We start from the raw sequence: 17765 nt of genomic DNA, 5'->3' as shown, positions 1-17765 counted from the left end.
ACGCCTAGGCCACGAGCGAAGTCACTTCCGAACACGCCACCAGCGCTGCGCTTAGATGAGCATAATTCATTCGCACCGGATCCCGAGAAACATCAATCCGCCGCACTCTCGGCTCTAGCTGGAGGTGACAGGGAGCCGGTTAAGGCCTTCTCTCGCGAATCATCTGGCCAGTGGCTCGGAAGACCAGCTCGCCGATCTTTGCTCGCTGAGCGGCGTCGCGGACGGGCGGACTGGCAGAAGAGCGGGTTGTTCTCATCGACAGGCCAGCAATACGGGCTTGGGGACCGTGACGGAGGTTACTTGGCCGGCAAGTATGTGACAATCGTTAGGGATGATGTCACACCAGAGAAGAAGAATCGGAAACGAGACGCATGGAAGCGTGTGTCGTGCTTCTCATGATGGTGCGGTCTAGCGACCAATGAAAAGATCATTCACAGAAAGAGATCTACATCCATGAAGTTCGTGAAGTCTGGCAATGCGCTGTTGTGAGGTTCAGAAAGACCCATGTTGTAGCCACATGCGTTCAAAGGGTCATGGATGTTGAATGCATGTACTGTAGACTGAGTGAAGGCCTTCTTTCGTTGCATTGACGTCATGTTCATCATGTTTTGTCAGTCGCAGATGCTCCATAGTATGCATATGCGTTAAATGTGTGTCTATGCGTCTGTCAAGGTAAGCTCTGGATACCACACGTGATAGTGTCTTGGCGCGGTGTTTCACCTAAGTTCCGGTAAGTGTAGCCGAATCAGGTATAGGGGCGGGCTTGGCGCAAGCGACCTTCAACAGCGACTATCCTTCACCCTTTCACTCCACCTCCCTCCATCAACAACATTGTCTCGCAACAGCGCCGTCGCATTGTCAATAATCATTAATAATTCACAGTAGCCCTGTCGCTTCACGCTGCTATGTGTTCTCTCGCTATAGACTACATAGCGGGCGCACAACCCGCCTCTCGCATCCAGCACACTCACAATCAAGACAGTTCGACTGGTTCGGTGGCAAACTCCGTATTTGAATTTGCTTCCAGCCGCAGAAGTTCTTTCGACTCCGTCACCTCTACCCTCTGTTTCGACAGTCAGCCATCACCCACATCGCCAAACCGGAGGGGAGCAGCATCACCCAAAATGACGACGTACTACCATTATGACTCTGACGGTACCGTCACTGCATCGAAGTTGCATCCCAAGGCTACGATCTTTACGCCTGGTCACCTAGATGCGGAAGCGTATGAGCGGAATGGAGACGTCGTTGGAGCCTATCTTGCACGTCGTGACAAAGGCTACCCCGCACATAGCATCGCAGAAGCACAGCAGAGTTGCAGTCCTACTCTTTACCCGCTAGTAAAACCTTTCAACGGCAGTATAGACGGGCAAATGGCCAACCAAAGCTACCGGCCCAGCGATGGAGATGAATTGTCAGGGTATAATACCTCTCCAGTCGAGGCGTTCAGTACACTTGGCTGGGTAGGTTGGGCGGCGTATTCAGGTATGGAGCGCCCGTATCCGAATCCTGAGGACATACGCCACCTACACACCCTGCAAAGTCTGCTGCCTTATCTCCAGCCTGAGCGGAAAATGAACGCGCTCAACGGACCGGTATTGGACATCGTAGAACAAGATACAGGAGTCACGCTCGCTTATCAGGTGCCAAAGAAGATGCTTGTGCTGTTCCTGGGTCGTAAGGTGGTCAACAAGTTCATCCGCACAACACACCGCGAGGACGACGTGAATTGGAAGGGCGCGCCAGTATGTCAAGAGATGGATTTACCTCGGGGAGTAGCTAGCAAGGCCGCTATGAAAGCCCTCATAGCGTGGATGCTGCGAGCTTGCAACTACCAGACGATGAGCTCGATGAAGCAGATCCGCGTCCCAAAGAACACGTTTGTCGCATGCTCGTTGGCTCGCACGATGGAGCTCTTCGATCTCCACAAAGATGCATTAAGGGTAGATCATTACATCGCCGAGTGCCATCTCGCTCGACCAATCTTTGCTGTAGAGTTGGAGACGCTCTGGAACTGCCTCGGCAAGAATAGCCGGTACACCTACGCAGCGATCAAGGCGGTGGGTCAACGACTCCGCGAATTCGAGGCCGATAGCGAAGGTCGGGAGGTACCAGGAATTGATGAAGATATGATGGCTTTGCTGAAGGAGTATCCGAATCTCGGAGCACGCGTACGCGATCCGGAGGTGAATGAACAACACCGCCCAGTATTTGACACCAACTGGATCAAACGGATGAGCGATAAGAACGAACATAACCAGGAGGGAAGTGGAAAGAAGTTGAAGAAGAAGTCCTTCAACCCAGCTGCAAGGCACTTACAGGAACACCAGCCAATAGCAGAGCCGGCTGTGAAGCCACAGCTACCGGATGGTCCAGAAAGCATGGTACGCAAGTTCGCAGTCTTGCGAATCGTGGCAGAAGATAAAAAAGCAGCTACCGGCGACGCGCATAGCAGCGTCGAGCCAAATGGAAGTATCAAGAAGCCCTGATGGCAGACAGAAGGGCTGTGGCAGGACGATAGCAGTCCGGTGCACGACAATGCGGTGTTAAGAACCGCTGAGCTTCTACGATGCCGAAGCCAAGAGTGACGAGGCTATTAGCTTACGTATTGAGTATCGGAGCATGATAGGAGGCGTATTGGCCTGTTCGGGGTTGGGTTTTCCTTTGTACACATTGCATAGCGTGGCGTTTGAAAGGCAGAGATGACATCTGGTGTCGCATTCGATGATGATCGCCAACGAACTGCGCAGAGCTTGGGAGGACACAGCGACGAGAACATACAGCATTCATGGCGCTTTGTCAAATTGGAGAATATACGGCGTGTACGCCAAATGAATTGAAATAGAAGTATTTACACAAGAATCGTCTCTTCTGGACCCTGAAATCGTCTCCCATCCGCAGTATTATTGCTTAATCGTCCTCTGCATCTTCAATGCACTCAACGCTTAAAAGTAGCGTCCAAGCGCGCGACGGAACTTGGAAGAGCTGTTGATGCACTGAGAGTACCAGTCATTGCTCTTCACACATGTCGCAGGAGCCTCGCACTCAGTAGGGCCAGTGAAACCCTGACCACCGCACTGAGCGTAGAGCTTGGCAGCGCCAGCAGAGGATCCAGATCCGATAGGAGCAGCAGGTGCCGGCGCAGCAGCAGCGGTAGTGGTAGCCGCCGGCTTGGGCTTGGTAACGCTGGTAGAGGGAACGGTAGGCTCGGTGACCTTGGCTGGGGCATCAGCATCGACGACCTTTTCCGCAGCGGGGGCAGATGAAGACGAAGCACCGAGGTTTGCGGGACCAGCATTGGCCTTGACGTAAGCGGCGACCTTGCTGGCTTCCATGGGCTCAGGAACGTCAATCTTTCCGAGCTTCGCAATGAAGCCGGAGGATGAGCCTGGGGAGAGCTCGCCGCTTGAAGAATCGACGCTGTTCTCGAGACACGCGCGGCCGAAAACGGATGAGCAGGCATCGCCACCCTTGCTAACAAAGGTGGTAACACCGGCAGCGTGCTCGGTGTTGGGCTGGTCAACAGCGACAAACGCGTTACCCTCAACAAGCGCACTGACGCCGTCATAAGCATCAAAGGCATGGCCCTTCATGTTCTCGAAGTAGTTGTTGACGGCGTGGAAGTAGCTGTTGACACCATCCTGACCAAGCTTGGGAGCGCGACCGGAAACGTCGTGGAAGTAGTTCTTGTCGAGAGTAAACTTCTCAGTCTTTCCAATCATCATCATCGTCCAGTAGTGGTTGTCGTTGCAGGTAGCAGAAGTGGTAGTGACACCATCGAATTCGTTGTTGGAAAGGGTGGCCTCGGAGCCGTCGTAGTGGCTGACGACGAACATGCGGCCGACAAGTGAGAACTTGCAGTGGTCTACCCAGATCTTGGTGTTTCCTCCCTGCATGTCGAGAGCATCGCCACCCCATACGACGCCAGGGTTGATGGTGGTGAATTCAACGCCCTGGATGATGACATTGCTGGCATCCTTGGCGATGGAGAGACCTCTGCCCTTGATCACACCCTTTCCGCCAACACCAAGAATGGACTTGTTCGATCCGACCTTCAAGGCTGTTTCGGCGCCTGCGTCGTAGGTGATGGAGCTGACGGGCGTCATATCCGAGCCACCGCAGGAGAGGTCGCCCAAGTAGTACTGTCCGCCGCCGCTCTTAGCTGAGCAAGTGGTCTTGTCGCAACCAGGACCAGAAGTGGTCTTGCCAGTGAAGTCAAACTGCTGAGTGAGAAGAATGACGCGCTCGGTGTCGTCGGACAGGTACTTCTCCAGCTCCTCGTTTGACGTTGGGGTGACAGCAGCAGCCTTCCCTCCACCAGTCGCGCCAGCACCGTAGCCATAAGCTGTACCGATGACCGATTGGGCGGACGAGGTGGCAGCTGCTGCCAGGAGTGCGATAATCTCGAAACGCATGTTGTAGTCTTGTTACAGGGGTTCGAAAGAGGCAAATGTAGTATTGTAGTGGGCGAGAAGGTAAAGAACGTCACTCAGACCAGCCGAAGATTCCGCTCAAGACGTTCAACGAGAGAAAAATGAGAGGATATCCGAAAGGCAATTGAGAGAATGAGTGTAGCGGATGACAACAGTTCACATCACGAGCAGCCCAAATCCTAATATACCTACCGCTCTGTAACCGCATACACCTGCTTCGTATCCATATTGGTTACGATCCTTCCCGTAACGGTCATGTTGCCAAATGCGTGATGGCATGAACCAATGTCAAGGGCGTCATGATGCTAGTGCCCGTCTGGCAGCGGCTTTGTTTCAATCGTCTTGCCACGCGTGCGCCAAGCCGGACATTGTTTCCATCAGCGCGCTTCCCAGTGCCAGATCAAGCGTTCGCAGGACGTTGTGGTATGGCGCAAGGATGCGTTGGGTCGCGAACGATGAGTCGTTGGTGGAAACAGCGGAGATGTGGAAGGATGAAACATCAAATAGGGCGGCGTCTCGCGTAGCTAGCGCACCACGTGATTTTCGCGGGCCAGCTCCAGGGCTGTTCATTACCACGCAACCGGTAAAGACGCATGAGCACGATGTGCAAGGTAAACTTTGCGATTATCTTCAGATTGGCTCACCGAGGGTCGCACAGTGTAGCAAACAAGTACTATGATGGCGCGGACGAAGTTGACCCGCTCAGTTTGCCTGGGTGTGGCGCGCGCCACAACACCCCCTCCTGCAATTTACACGTCTCCACCCCTCCACGCATTTGAAGTGACTGCGGGATGAGCTTTCTTCCTGTATAGTAATCATATTCGCCCCTTACCTTTGCTGCAGAATCACCGAGGTCTACTGCATAATTGCGTCGCCATTGCGCTGAGTGACACACAATTGTCCTCCAGGCGCGCTACATTGGAGGAAGCATTCACAAACCGCGACATCACAGCAGCGCATGGCGATGTCATGGCAAAGATTCAACGCCGGTGGGACTTTTATCAATACAGATTCACTGGAATGGGCACGCTATCGATGGCGATTGTCACGCACGACGACGTCGATGGAATGGCTACCTACGCAAGCGCGTTGTCTGAGTTGGCTGTGTCGTAGCTTTGCCAAAACATCGCTGGAGCAAGACTGCCAGCAACACCGCGCCTCATCTATTTGAGAGCTTACATCTTCAGGAAGAAAAACTCGCGCATTCCATCTTGCTCAGCGATACAGTAACTTTGCTCACTTCGCAACATGTCACAAAATGACTCACCTCCCAGTGGGCACGACTCGCTTTCTGCTACGGCTCGCGCCCGCCACAGGCAGCTGGTTCGCCTTTCCATGTTCCCACCCATTTCGGGATTAGAGACGTCCGTACCTCACCCAAGCGCTGTAGCGCCCGATGTAGCGCAAGCACCAATAGATCGGCATAGCCTGCGCTCCAGGATATACTACGGTACACAAGAGTTGCGGCCAAATGTGCCAGTAAATCCACAGCCCACTGCTGAAGATATAGCACGCCGATCAAGGAAATCTGGAGTTCGGTTTGGTACACACGATACACCCATACGTGATGCATCAGGAAGACGCCAATCTAAGATCGGGGACATGGAAGACATCACTTTCGGCCTCGATACTGCGCTGACGTCAAGGAGCAACGACGTTGGCCAGGTCCGTAGGCCACATAAGTCCCTTCAAGGTATCGATAAATTTGGCCAGGTATTTACTTACTCACAATTTGACGAACAAGCTATGAACGCCAATGAGACGCAGAACGGGACCACAGACGAGTCGAAATTGCCGTACGTGTCACGCACAAGGCCGGAGACAGGGCATGATGAAGAACAAGGTTTAGGTGAGAGCTTTGAGATGGTACAGTATGAGGACGAATTGACTGAAGACTTTGAAGAGGTCGACCGAGACATTCCGACGGCCTTCAATGGCAAGGTGCCACGTTGACACTAGCAACATGAAGAGAAGTTGTTCTGACTAATTGGGGGCTGATGGAAAGATCTTGTTGTAAATGCGATTGACCGGTATGACAGGATGATTGCTGAAGTGATCACTCGAAGGATAGCTAGGTGCTACTACTGATGGTCTTCTGCGGCGCTGACTTCCAATCTTATGACGTGACTTTCTCTAGCTTCAAGACCTGCGCACATTCTCCAAGACTATCTTTCATCAGTGACCAAATCACCAGAGCAACAGGCGGCCAGCACAGCGCACAACAACCCCATTCATTCACTCACACAATACTCACATACGGCGTGCACATCCATCTACCTCGCCGCAGGGGAACCTCGTTCCTCTTTCGTACACCACACTCTACGAACCACCTCCTGCAAGCAAGCAAGTCAAAAGACCCATTACCCTTACACTGTGAAACTACTGCACTTGGCCCCCCTCAACCCACGCACCCTGGAAATCCTTCCAAACCCTCCAAAATGACACAGCCAGACCCAAACTGGAACCCGCCTCGCGGACCCAGAAACCGCTATCCACACCGACGCGGCCACGTCCAAGCATCAAGTGATCCAAACCCCGCCCCGCAGATCCTGCAATCTCAAAGTCAGCATACTGAGTCGACTCGGAACGCGCTGCGGAATAGCGATCCTTTCCAGTACGATACGCAGACGATGCCGTACTGGGACGATGCAAGCGGCGCAATCCACGAGATGTCTAATGCAACACCCCGAAATCTAGATCGAGCATACGCGAAGAACTCTGGTGGTGGTGAGACTGGAACTACTACGCATGGCCAGCAACAGCAGGATCAAGTTGCGGGTCTTCAAACGTACGGTCAACACCAATGGCATAATCCGTATGCGGAGATAGTTGGCGGTGGACCGTATACACAAGATCAAGCAACCCATACGACATCTAGCCCACCAAAGAACCAACCGAAGACCGCTATCAAAGACAACAAAGGCAATAGGCGAGATTTCACGCCCTACTTCGACGCCGCAGACCCACGGAACCACACCGACCTAAGAAGTCCAGATAAATACAACTTCCTCGGCACAAAAGACGTGAATCAAAAGCTACGCCAGGACACAACCGATGCGATCAAACTAGCAACAGAGAAGCGAGGAAAGGTGAAGGCAGACCAGGCTTTACCATCGCTACCTGAACATGAGGCCCAGACGCCAGTAAAGAGGAAGAGCGCGCCTCTTCCCCCCATTCTGCCTAGATTCGCTTTCGAGAACCCAACAATAATATCGGCGAAGCAGGCGAAATCTCGAACTGCTTCGGTGAGGAAGGGTGCGGAAACTCCAACCCAATACACCACCCCCCTTTCTGCGATCAACGAAGCGTCGTCTCCGCTCAACAAAGAATCGAACAAGCGACGAAGTGTCGACCGCACACCCACGCTCGACCGCGTCCTCGCTCTCCGCGCAGAAGAACAAGCGAAGGCGCTCGCGAAACTCCAAGGCGATGTGCTAGAAGAACAGGCTGTTGATGACGGCGAAAAACATATCCCCCGCGAGTTGGTCAAGCGGATAAGTGACTCGGAAAGTCGGTGTATTCCTAGAGTCACGTCGCGGGAAGAGAAGAGGCATGCGTCTGAGTTTGTTCCGGGTATGGAGGTGCTGGGAGTGGATGAGCGGGAGGGGGGTTGTGTGATGTATGATAGGGATGTTCGAGCGAAGGAGGAGGAGGAGGATGGTGCTGGTGGTAGTGTGTATAGCAGTGTCGATAACACGCAGGAAGATGAGATCGAGCAGTTGACAAAGGCGATAGCGGGGTTGAAGCCGTTTCAAAATCTACCGCCTCCATCGTCGTCGCCGAAGAAGAAAGCGTTCGAGCGGCAGAGCGCTGTGCCGGTGGGTTTGGACGTGGGGAGAATTGGAAGGGGAAAAGGGAGGTTGGAGGATACAGCTGGATCGAAGCTAGAGCCGGAGGAACTAGGTGGACGAACGCAAGTTGAGGCAGAAGCGGAGCTGCTCCAGGTCCTCAATGCGACGAATGAAGGGACTGGTGGAGGTAGCGCGGGCGTAGGAACGTCGCAGGAGAATTCGTCAGCTGAGTCTTTTGCGACGGTTTCTTCGGACGATTACGAACAAATTCGGGCGGAGGATGAGCTGGCGTCGGAGCAGAATGGCGTGAAGAGGCGGTGGTATAAGGGCTTTCGGAAGGTTTGAGTGTTGACGCGCGGAATAGTAGGGGTATACGAGACGACTATGTTGATTGTTTCATTGAGCTGAAACACGAGCCTGGTATTATACGATGTCTTGTATGTTGTTGAAATGTAGTTACCGAAGCGCGTGCGTACATTCAGAATAAGCTTTTTGTTGCCCAAGCGATGCGCAAAGTGTCCCCGTAGGTGTTACTCAGCAGTCCCAAGTACTGGCTATCCTACGTTTGCGTGACGCTTCGCCCTCGTAGCGCCTTTCTCGGAGGAAGGATTCAAGGTCCATGTGCGCGGGCTCTGAAGCTGAGCTTATTCACTCAGCCCTGCTCCCATCTTTATTTAAGTGTGGCTTGGTGTCCCTGAGATAGTCCTCGTACCCTATGTGCTGTGGTCAGTATAACTTCGAGAATGGGATAGCCATAGATACGTACAATTCCTCATACGCTGCACAGCACTTTCCATATCTGCATCATGTTTGATAGAGGAATCAAGGGCTATAGCTGCAGCGATGTACCGACGTGGCTTTCCCCACGAAGGGCCCTGTGATCCTTCTTTATCGTGGACAGGGTGGACAGGAAGGGGCAGTAGTCCGTACCTAACATACTGAAATGCAGTGATGTACCTGGACAATATCACTCGCGGCATACGTTTCTCAAAAGCGTCTCGATCAAAGTCAAAGATGCTTTTACCGTCAGGTCGAGAAATGATGGCAACGTCCAGCAGATGCATCGCTAGCCTTGATAAGTTATTGCGATACAAGACCATGTCGTAAATTCGGTCGAGAATTTCTTCCGTTGGCACAACTTTATCGTACAAGAATCGCCTTATAGCCCTGTGCCTGTGGATTGCGTGGTCGTGACACCACGGATCCCAACCAGGAAAGCCGTTCATATAAATTTCGCACTCTCGGAAGACTATGCTCGTTTTCATTTTGATGTTCCTGGATTGGTGGAGCGAGGTAGATTTCTCCTGTGCATCGGTTTCTTCGGCGTCGTAGGGCCTGATAGGATACGTAGTAGCCGAAACGGCAGATGCTTGAAGAGTCACATCTGTGCCCACTGCAACGTTCTCATCCGGATTTTGAGAGTCCATGACAGGGTGAGTGGCGATCCAAAATAAAAGAGAAAGAGATATGTCAGTATCGAGAGGCACTTTTTGCACTTTTAGGCCGCTGCCGAAGCCCATACGTTGGTAGCGAAAGTGCGATAAGTGGAGAATACCCAGCTGAACCATGGATGAATGCGTAGTAGAATAATGTACCAAGAAGGTATTCGATGCAGTTTCGTTTGCAATATACACAAAACAATAGACATTGTATAAGAGTGGGAGTAGATTGGCTACTGGATGCAGTTCAAGATGAACCAATGTCTTCGCCGCAGAGACTTAGCTATAGCGTGTCTGACCATGCGAGATGTCGACGACCCAGCTTTTCAAATTTCCGGTTCTCGGTTTGCTAACAGTGGTGTATATCGCACGAAGACTGTGGCGCATTGTAAAGTTTGCGCTGTCTGATCGGACGCAATCCGCGCCCTTCTCGTCTCAGGGCCCTCATGGCTTGCAAGGTCCTCGCTGCAGATTGGGAGTCTACTCCCGGACGCGACCCTGGCGACTAGACATGGTGTTCATGATTGGGGATGTCGTGCGTCCGTTACTCGTGTTCTAGGTGATGGGTTGAGGCGCGCCCGCGAAGGCCGAGGTCAACTCCGCCTGGCCTGTGCTTCTTTCCCCGCAAAGCAGCGCTCCTGGAACAGCAACTCCACGACTGAGAGCAAGCGAGTCATCAAGATGCGCGTCCCGAAGCTTGCCCTTATACCGCGAGCTTCTAGCTTGACGTTCGGAATTGAGAAATATCCAGATCGCTGACACGAGCCCTATTGTCTTCCACGCACCGCACCCATCAAGAGACCCCCACGATGTCGCTGTCGCACACGATGAACTTCTCGATTCCCGATGATCTGAAGCAATACCTGGCCGATCTCGACAAGTTCATCGATGAGGAGATCACCCCGCTCCAACACAAAGACGACAACAACTGCTTCTTCGACCACCGCCGCGAGCACGCTCGAACCGATTGGGACAACGGGGGCCTGCCGCGCAAGGAATGGGAGGAGCTATTGGCAGAGTCAAGGCGACTGGCGGATGAAGCCGGCTTCTACAGACTGTCGCTGCCGAAGCAATACGGCGGTCAGAACAGTGCCGATGGGCGAGGGAGCAACCTTTGGATGTCCGTCATCCGAGAACATCTCGCCGCGAAGGGACTGGGCCTGTTCAACGACCTGCAGACAGAACATTCGATGGTCGGCAACTTCCCCGACGTCATCATGCTCATGAACTTTGGCAACGAGCAGCAGAAGAAGGAGTTCATACCGCTGCGGCTGCAGGGCAAGTTCAGGATGACGTTCGGCTTGACGGAGCCCGGTCATGGCTCGGATGCGACACACATGGCGACAAAGGGGCGGCCGGAGACGAGGGACGGTGTGAAGGGATGGGTGTTGAATGGATACAAGCGGTGGCAGACTGGCATGCATCACGCTACACACTGCTCGGTCTTTGCGAGGACGTCGGGAAAGGATGGCGAGATCAAGGGCATCTCGTGCTTCGTCGTACCGGTAGAGACGCCGGGGCTCAAGGCAGAGTCGTATGAGTGGTACGTCGTTGGCCGCATAGCGCTTCATACTGTCTGTTAACAACGCCCAGGACACTGAATATGCCCACCGACCACGCCACCGTCTCAATCAAAGACGTCTGGGTCCCCGAGACCGCCGCACTAGGCCCCATCCACAACGGCCTCGGCGTCGCCCAAGCCTTCGTCCACGAGAACCGCATCCGCCAAGCCGCCTCCTCGCTCGGCGCCGCCGTCTACTGCGTCCAACAATCCGTCGAATACGCCAACCAACGCGCGCCCTTCGGAACCCCTCTCTCCCACAACCAAGGCATCCAGTTCCCGCTCGTCGAACTCGCCACGCAATGCGAGATGCTGCGACAGCTGATCCGGAAGACGGCGCTGGAGATGGACTCTATGCCACACAACGAGATTGAGAAGAAGATTGGCGATAAGGTGTCCATGTGTAATTACTACGCGAACAGGCTGTGTACGCAGGCGGCGGACCGCGCGATTCAGGTCCATGGCGGGAATGGATATTCGCGACATTATCCGTTTGAGCATATCTGGAGACACCATCGCCGGTATAGGATTACTGAGGGGAGTGAGGAGATTCAGATGCGGAAGGTTGCTGCGTATTTGTTTGGGTTTGGTGGGAGGAAGAGTTTGGTGGATGCTACGAAGGCGGAGTCGAAGTTGTAGACCTTTCTTATGGGGGATGTAGAGACATATTTATTCATAGCAGCGTACGAAGCCACTTGTTGAATCCGGGCATTGCGTCTTTCTCCGTGATTACGGGTAGTAAAACCACGATCAGTAGAAACCATATACAGAAGGCTGCGACCCAGAGCAAAGTCAATCGCAATGTGGAGTCCTTTGGCGGTGCTGGCAGCGGTTTTAATTGCCGCTCTTCCGTGACTGAAGCGACTAACGGTAAAGAAGGTACTGATGGCAGTGGTTTGGTGTGCGCATGTAGGCTCAAAGGTTTGGGTGCTGCGGCACGTTTGATGGAGTTACTGAGGGTCTTTGGTGGCACTGGCGGGCCTTGATCCTGGGTACGTGGTTTTCGGTTTCGTACATGTTGATCGCCACATCGGGTTTCAGACATTGTCGACTTTTTTGAGAGGAGAAACAGTAGAGTACGCGTCTCAGGTACTTAATGCTGATGGTATCCTCCGGTGCTGGACTGGCGAGACGCGCGACGCTACACCAAATGCCGTTAGTCGGTGACGTAGCGGCCCAGCTGGAGAAAGAGCTGCCGACATCATCTCAACTCTCACACTCCGATGATATGCTAAGACAGCATGCATTCGTAGTGAAAAGCGCGTCCCTCAGTTTTACTTTGTCGTTTTCATAATACCTCACTGTATCTCCTTCAACAGACTGCATAAAGCAGCAATGTCAACGAAAAAAAGGTGGGTGTTGGTTCCGCCGTTCGATCGTCAGTAAAGGCCCCAATAAGCCTCTACCTTAGGTCTCGAGACCTTCGTTGTGGTAACCGGGCTCACGTTCCCGCATCTTCGACATCCACTCTAAGAGCCGGTTTCCCGTAAGTACCTGTCACTCAGAAGCTGGACCGGAGTCCATTGCTGGAGACGAGCTCCGCCTGCTTCCTGCCGTGTGAGATGAGCAATCCCGAAGGATACCGTTGCTCACCACCTCCCGGCGAGACCACAAACGGGCAAAGGGTAGACGCGAAGTCGCGCTTCCCTTTGGCGGAGTGTGGAAAAGGTGCATGGATGTCGCCGTTCCGTCGATCGTAGGTAGCACTGCAAAAACCACAGATCGAATTTGAGCGTTGAGGGGCCGACGCATAATGCTCGTCAGCGCAACGACACCTCGTGAGACCAGGGTCGTAAGCGTCCGTCAACGTCTCCACCCCAGTCCTTAACGCTTGTGAGCCAAGGTATCAGGAAGTATTGGACAAGCTGTATGAAAAGAGTGGAAGAAGACTTGTTAGCGAGGACGGCTGGAGCCCGCCTGCGGCTCCAGATAATGTGAACGAGGGGCTCTCGTGAAGATGACGTTACCTTGTCGGACTCTCCGATATTGTTGAGCTCGGGTCGAGCTCTTCTCGACTTCTCCCAGTCCACAGCCGAAGACGGTGTGAGGTGGAGGGTGGTGAGGACAGTAGTTGGAAGACGGTGGGCAGACTCTTATAGACAGAGGAGCTACGGCGCGCAAGGCTGCCGCCTCCGGGCTTGGCCTTCTCCTGTCGTTCCATTGGCTGTCGCGTCTGTTTGCATTCACCTGCGCACAGACCACGCGACTGGCTAGATCCCACCAAGGGATATTCGCCAGGCTCTGAGTCCATTCTTCAACGCGAGCAGTTGTATGGTCAATTCTTTGCGACAATGGCGCCGCGAAAGTCTTCCGCAGATCCCGGAGATGGCGCGACCAAAGGCGCACTGAGCAAGCGACGATGGCAGTTCATTGAGAGCAAGCCTACCTCTGCGGGTGCCACCACTTCGACACCTGTTTCCAAGAGGCTGAAGCGACCGCCGAAATCTAAGGGAAGGGACAAAACTCAGCTCCTTGACCTCGACACCGCCTTGGTCCTCCAGATCGCCAAAGCGGTAAGTCTGATGATTATAACATGGCGTGGAGGCTGGACTACCCACATCTCTGCTCATTCAAGCTTGAGATAGCTCCGTAGTCTGCGAGCACCGATGAGAACTGGAGCTAACATTGTTCAGGTTGGTCAACACGATCTGCCCAACTTCATGCGCAGCTGTCAAGCCCTCTGGACGATCGGTCTCGAAGCCCTATACAAGAGCGCCATTCGGGTCCGCCTAGGCCCTAATTTCCCCTCAGCCAGCAGCCTCGTGGGACACAGACCGACGTTCACGTACATCGATCGCTTTACCCGAGATCTGACAATCGACATCACAGCATCTCCTTACGCGCAGGCCTATTTCCAGCTCCTGGCGCGATGCCTACAACACCTCCCATTGACTTCGTTGGTATTCACACAGCCAGGGTTATCACATGGACAACAAGACCCGATCATATCCATATTGAACGGGCTATCTTGGCTGATGCTAGAAAGCCTTCTGTGTCACCCAGCCCGTGGGAAGACTCTCCGAGCATCCTTGAGAAAGATTGACCTTCCGGAGATGTGCAATCCAATCAAGTGCCCCGGTCAATACAACGATGACACTGTCATGGACAGCCGGCTCATCCTCAAGTTCGTGTCTACCTTACTGCAGCCTGGGAAGCTCTTTGAATTTGCCTCCGCGGGTAGGAGGGGATCAGTTCATCACAACGTGGCTGGTACGCTTAGGAGAGTCGCTCGCCGTCTACTTGAGTACGTCGGTGTAGGAGATCATATCGATTACTTCTACATGCGAGCCACCTTCCTCGACGAAGATATCGGGACATATCGCAATCCCTTCTGGGACTTGGGACTGGAACAGACGTTCGCTGTCACTAAGCTCGTTTTTCACAATGTCAATTTCAGACATTTTCCCTTGGGCGTCTTTGGTTTGTCTATCGACATATCCAGTGTGCGCTCGCTCCATCTCATTCAGTCATTATTCCTCTCGGACCTTTTCGGGCTCCTCATGACATCAAATCCCGAATCGAAAATCAACATTGAGGATCTGTGTATCCAGATAGTTTGCTGGGACGAGCCCTTCCTTTGGGAAACCCACGACTCGGGGTTTACGAACTTCATCACCAGCTTTCATAGCCTACAATCAGTTAGGATGAAAGTATGCAATAGTTGGGGTGCGCCCAGGTCCGAATACCCCAGATTGATCGACATCTGGAGTTACCATTCCGGGCTGCGCGTTTACGACGTCGATCTCGGCAATGACAACGATCTTTCGCTTCGCGACATGGACAGCCTTGCGTCCTTCTGCCCTGGGATTGAGGTCTATGGCTCTCGCGACGTTGTGCTCGGTGCTCCGATTCACGATGGAGATTGGAGCGAATTCGATGATGAAGCTCCTTATATCACCGAAACTCTCGCCGCCGAATTCCCAGAACTGAAGACGTGGAAAGTCTACTACAACACAGGACCCCTCTTCAAAAATGAAGAGGGAGATGACTTTCACCACCTTGTGGCAACCTGCCTCTTCGACTTCTTCCGCGAAGCTTGCGTGGAGTACAAGATCGAGTGCAAGCTCAAAACCATCATCTTGATCGCACAAGATGACGTCATCCCTGAGCATACCTTCCTCCGTGAAGGCCTGTCACAGGGTCTCACGTTCAACTTTTGATGTATACGTTGGGCACAGGTGTTGTGGGCGGTTTGGAGGTTTGGGGGTTAAGGCTTACATGATGGAAATGCTTTGTATATAACTGTTCTAGAGAGGTTTGTAGGCATCTAGGTGTTTTGTTCGCGTCTTCTCGGAAGCTGGCGATTACATTGTAGGGTGTAAATACATATACAAACTTTAACTTGACGATATCCTAAGTTGAGGTAGACTTCTCGGGCGGCCGTACTTTCCGAGATTCTGGCGACTATGTGGGGGTGATCAGGTCGCTAATCTGCCAAGACCGCAAGCGCGATGACGTACCCCGCGTCGCAGGCGCAGCCGCGTCAACCATCTCTCACGTAGCCAACTATGGAGCCATTACAAGATTCTGGTCCTACCATACTTCACTCTCCACCACCATGTCGACCGCCAAACCGCTTACGCCTGCGCAGACGCACGCCCTCTTCGATATCCTGATCCACCACCAAGTCTACTCCGAAATCGAAGCCTTCAAATACCCCCACACCATCGATCAGTATGGCTACCCTTTCCGGAAGGCAGACGGCGTCCAGTCGACGAGCCCCTTGCTACAGAACATGCTCAACAAGTTTGCGCTATGCAACCCCGCCATAAGAAACTTCGGCGAGAGCTGGTGGTCCGACAAGATCCAGACGCTAGTCGCGAGAATGGCCGAGGCGGAACTGAGCGAGAGTTACGATAAAGGCGCTATTGGGAGTCGAAAGGCCCTTGCAACGGCGGCAAGTAGCATCGCTGAGTACGTTGCAAGAGGCATGTTGGGTGGATACTCAGCGACCAAGAAGAAGGAGAGCAAGAAAGAATACGATACAAGCAAGCCAGAAGACGTCATACAAGGCTTTGAGGAACTGGTCAAGGATGCGATATATGGGGATGCTCTGGACGATCTGTATGAGAAAGTCAAGGCGACGCCAAGACTGGAGGATCATTCCAGCAGTCTGCAGGCAGCGCATGAGTACATGCTGTTGAAGTGGGTAACCTATATCGTTGTTCTATTCACGAACTAACAGCTGCAGTGCCGCATCTTTTCTCCACCATGTCTTCGTCATGTCGCCCGACGGCCAATACCTCGTTCGCCTCCTCGAGAATCTGCACCGCCTCATACCATACACCGTCATCAAGCAGACGTTGCGCGTTGGAAATGCAGCGACGATGATCAACGGCATGGTCAGATTAGTACTGGCAAAGTTGTCAGTGACGGCCATGACCAACTGGATAGGCCTTACCAACAACACCAACGACGGCATGAATCTCCTACAGCAAATTCTGTCGACAGTATTAGCATGGGACACATCTGAATTCCAAAAGCGGGCAACGAAACTAGAGTCGTCGCGTAATGCGCCCGACAAGAAGGTCTTCAAGGCACTCAAGACATACGTCTACTCTTCACGGGAGAAACATGAGGCGGCGCGAAGCCAATCAATATCCGAGTCGAAGTCAATCGCAGCTGTCATCCTCGAAACATCCGACCCCCCATACAAGATCGATGCCGAGACCCTGAGCGAACACCAACACAGCGTAGCCATGGAATACCTCAGCACATACCTTTCGATTCGCGACCGCGAGGAACTCACCAAAGTCCTCTGCAAATCCAACCCCGATGTCTTGACTTCCACCATACGCGACGCGGTCACCGGAATGGATCCCGTCATCCGAGCCATACACAACGCCGTCGATCTTTCCGGTACTATAACCGACGCAGAAGCCTTCATCACCGACCTCATCAAGACTGCCAAGCCAAAGAAGAAGGGCACAAGGAGCCGCGAAACTTCTAAGTCAAGACCGAGCTCACCAGACCCAGCTAGCATCCTCGATCAGGAAGCAAGCGACGCCCCTACCGTGGAAGATTTCGTCCAGCTGCTCAAGAAGCACGCCCCCTCCATGCACAAGTTCTTACACCAAGTTACGAAGAACGCACCCGACCTCGCGCAAGATTACCTCGTCTACGCCAAACGCATATTCTCCGAATTCCGTGTCGACGAGCGCGCCAAAGAAGCCGAAGAAAGAGGCGAAGGCGGCGCAGGCAACATGACTGCACCCCTACACTCGCTCTTCGAAACCCTCAGCAAAGACAAACAAGAAGAGCTAAAGACACTCCTCGACCAGCACGAAAAACATCTCACCACCCTAAAGTCCACATCGCAAACCCGCCTTGAGTCAATCATGAAGCCCGCCCCCTCATCACAAAACGGAAAAGGCACAACGCACGGCCCCGGCATGTACCTCTCGCGCTGGAACGCCCTCCTCGACAGCACGCTCATCTCCCCCGCCACCATCCACGGCCCTGTACGCAAGGGCTGGGAAGTAAAAGGCGAGCTAGACGGCAAAGGTCTCAAAACAAATAGCTCGTTATTGGATAAGGACAA

The 17765-nt window shown here is 53.3% G+C and overlaps 6 protein-coding genes across 6 annotated transcripts; 5 read left to right on the top strand and 1 right to left on the bottom strand.

Annotated features, from left to right (window-relative positions):
• Positions 1–1124: 1124 nt before the first annotated feature.
• On the top strand, positions 1125–2489 carry J4E79_009664 (uncharacterized protein; the record flags this gene model as incomplete). The annotated part of the gene is made up of 1 exon (XM_049358507.1): positions 1125–2489. The coding sequence occupies one exon, from the start codon at positions 1125–1127 to the stop codon at positions 2487–2489; it is 1365 nt and encodes a 454-aa protein (XP_049206977.1).
• A 456-nt stretch (positions 2490–2945) lies between these two features.
• On the bottom strand, positions 2946–4415 carry J4E79_009663 (uncharacterized protein; the record flags this gene model as incomplete). The annotated part of the gene is made up of 1 exon (XM_049358506.1): positions 2946–4415. The coding sequence occupies one exon, from the start codon at positions 4413–4415 to the stop codon at positions 2946–2948; it is 1470 nt and encodes a 489-aa protein (XP_049206976.1).
• Positions 4416–6035: 1620 nt separating this feature from the next.
• J4E79_009662 (uncharacterized protein) lies at positions 6036–6386 on the top strand (the record flags this gene model as incomplete). Its single annotated transcript, XM_049358505.1, has 2 exons — positions 6036–6098; positions 6147–6386. The coding sequence occupies 2 exons, from the start codon at positions 6036–6038 to the stop codon at positions 6384–6386; spliced, it is 303 nt and encodes a 100-aa protein (XP_049206975.1).
• A 485-nt stretch (positions 6387–6871) lies between these two features.
• J4E79_009661 (uncharacterized protein) lies at positions 6872–8569 on the top strand (the record flags this gene model as incomplete). The annotated part of the gene is made up of 2 exons (XM_049358504.1): positions 6872–7248; positions 7312–8569. 2 exons carry the CDS (start codon positions 6872–6874, stop codon positions 8567–8569), a joined length of 1635 nt encoding a protein of 544 aa, XP_049206974.1.
• A 1903-nt stretch (positions 8570–10472) lies between these two features.
• On the top strand, positions 10473–11863 carry J4E79_009660 (uncharacterized protein; the record flags this gene model as incomplete). The annotated part of the gene is made up of 2 exons (XM_049358503.1): positions 10473–11206; positions 11257–11863. The coding sequence occupies 2 exons, from the start codon at positions 10473–10475 to the stop codon at positions 11861–11863; spliced, it is 1341 nt and encodes a 446-aa protein (XP_049206973.1).
• A 1652-nt stretch (positions 11864–13515) lies between these two features.
• On the top strand, positions 13516–15384 carry J4E79_009659 (uncharacterized protein; the record flags this gene model as incomplete). Its single annotated transcript, XM_049358502.1, has 2 exons — positions 13516–13737; positions 13858–15384. The coding sequence occupies 2 exons, from the start codon at positions 13516–13518 to the stop codon at positions 15382–15384; spliced, it is 1749 nt and encodes a 582-aa protein (XP_049206972.1).
• Between the last annotated feature and the right edge of the window lie 2381 nt (positions 15385–17765).

The sequence above is a fragment of the Alternaria viburni genome (genome assembly GCF_023758015.1).
Source record: "Alternaria viburni strain BMP 2772 chromosome Unknown scaffold_26, whole genome shotgun sequence".
NCBI lineage: Eukaryota > Fungi > Ascomycota > Dothideomycetes > Pleosporales > Pleosporaceae > Alternaria > Alternaria viburni.
The sequence above is the reverse complement of the archived record's forward strand: the minus strand, read 5'-3'. Positions and strand labels throughout refer to the sequence as shown.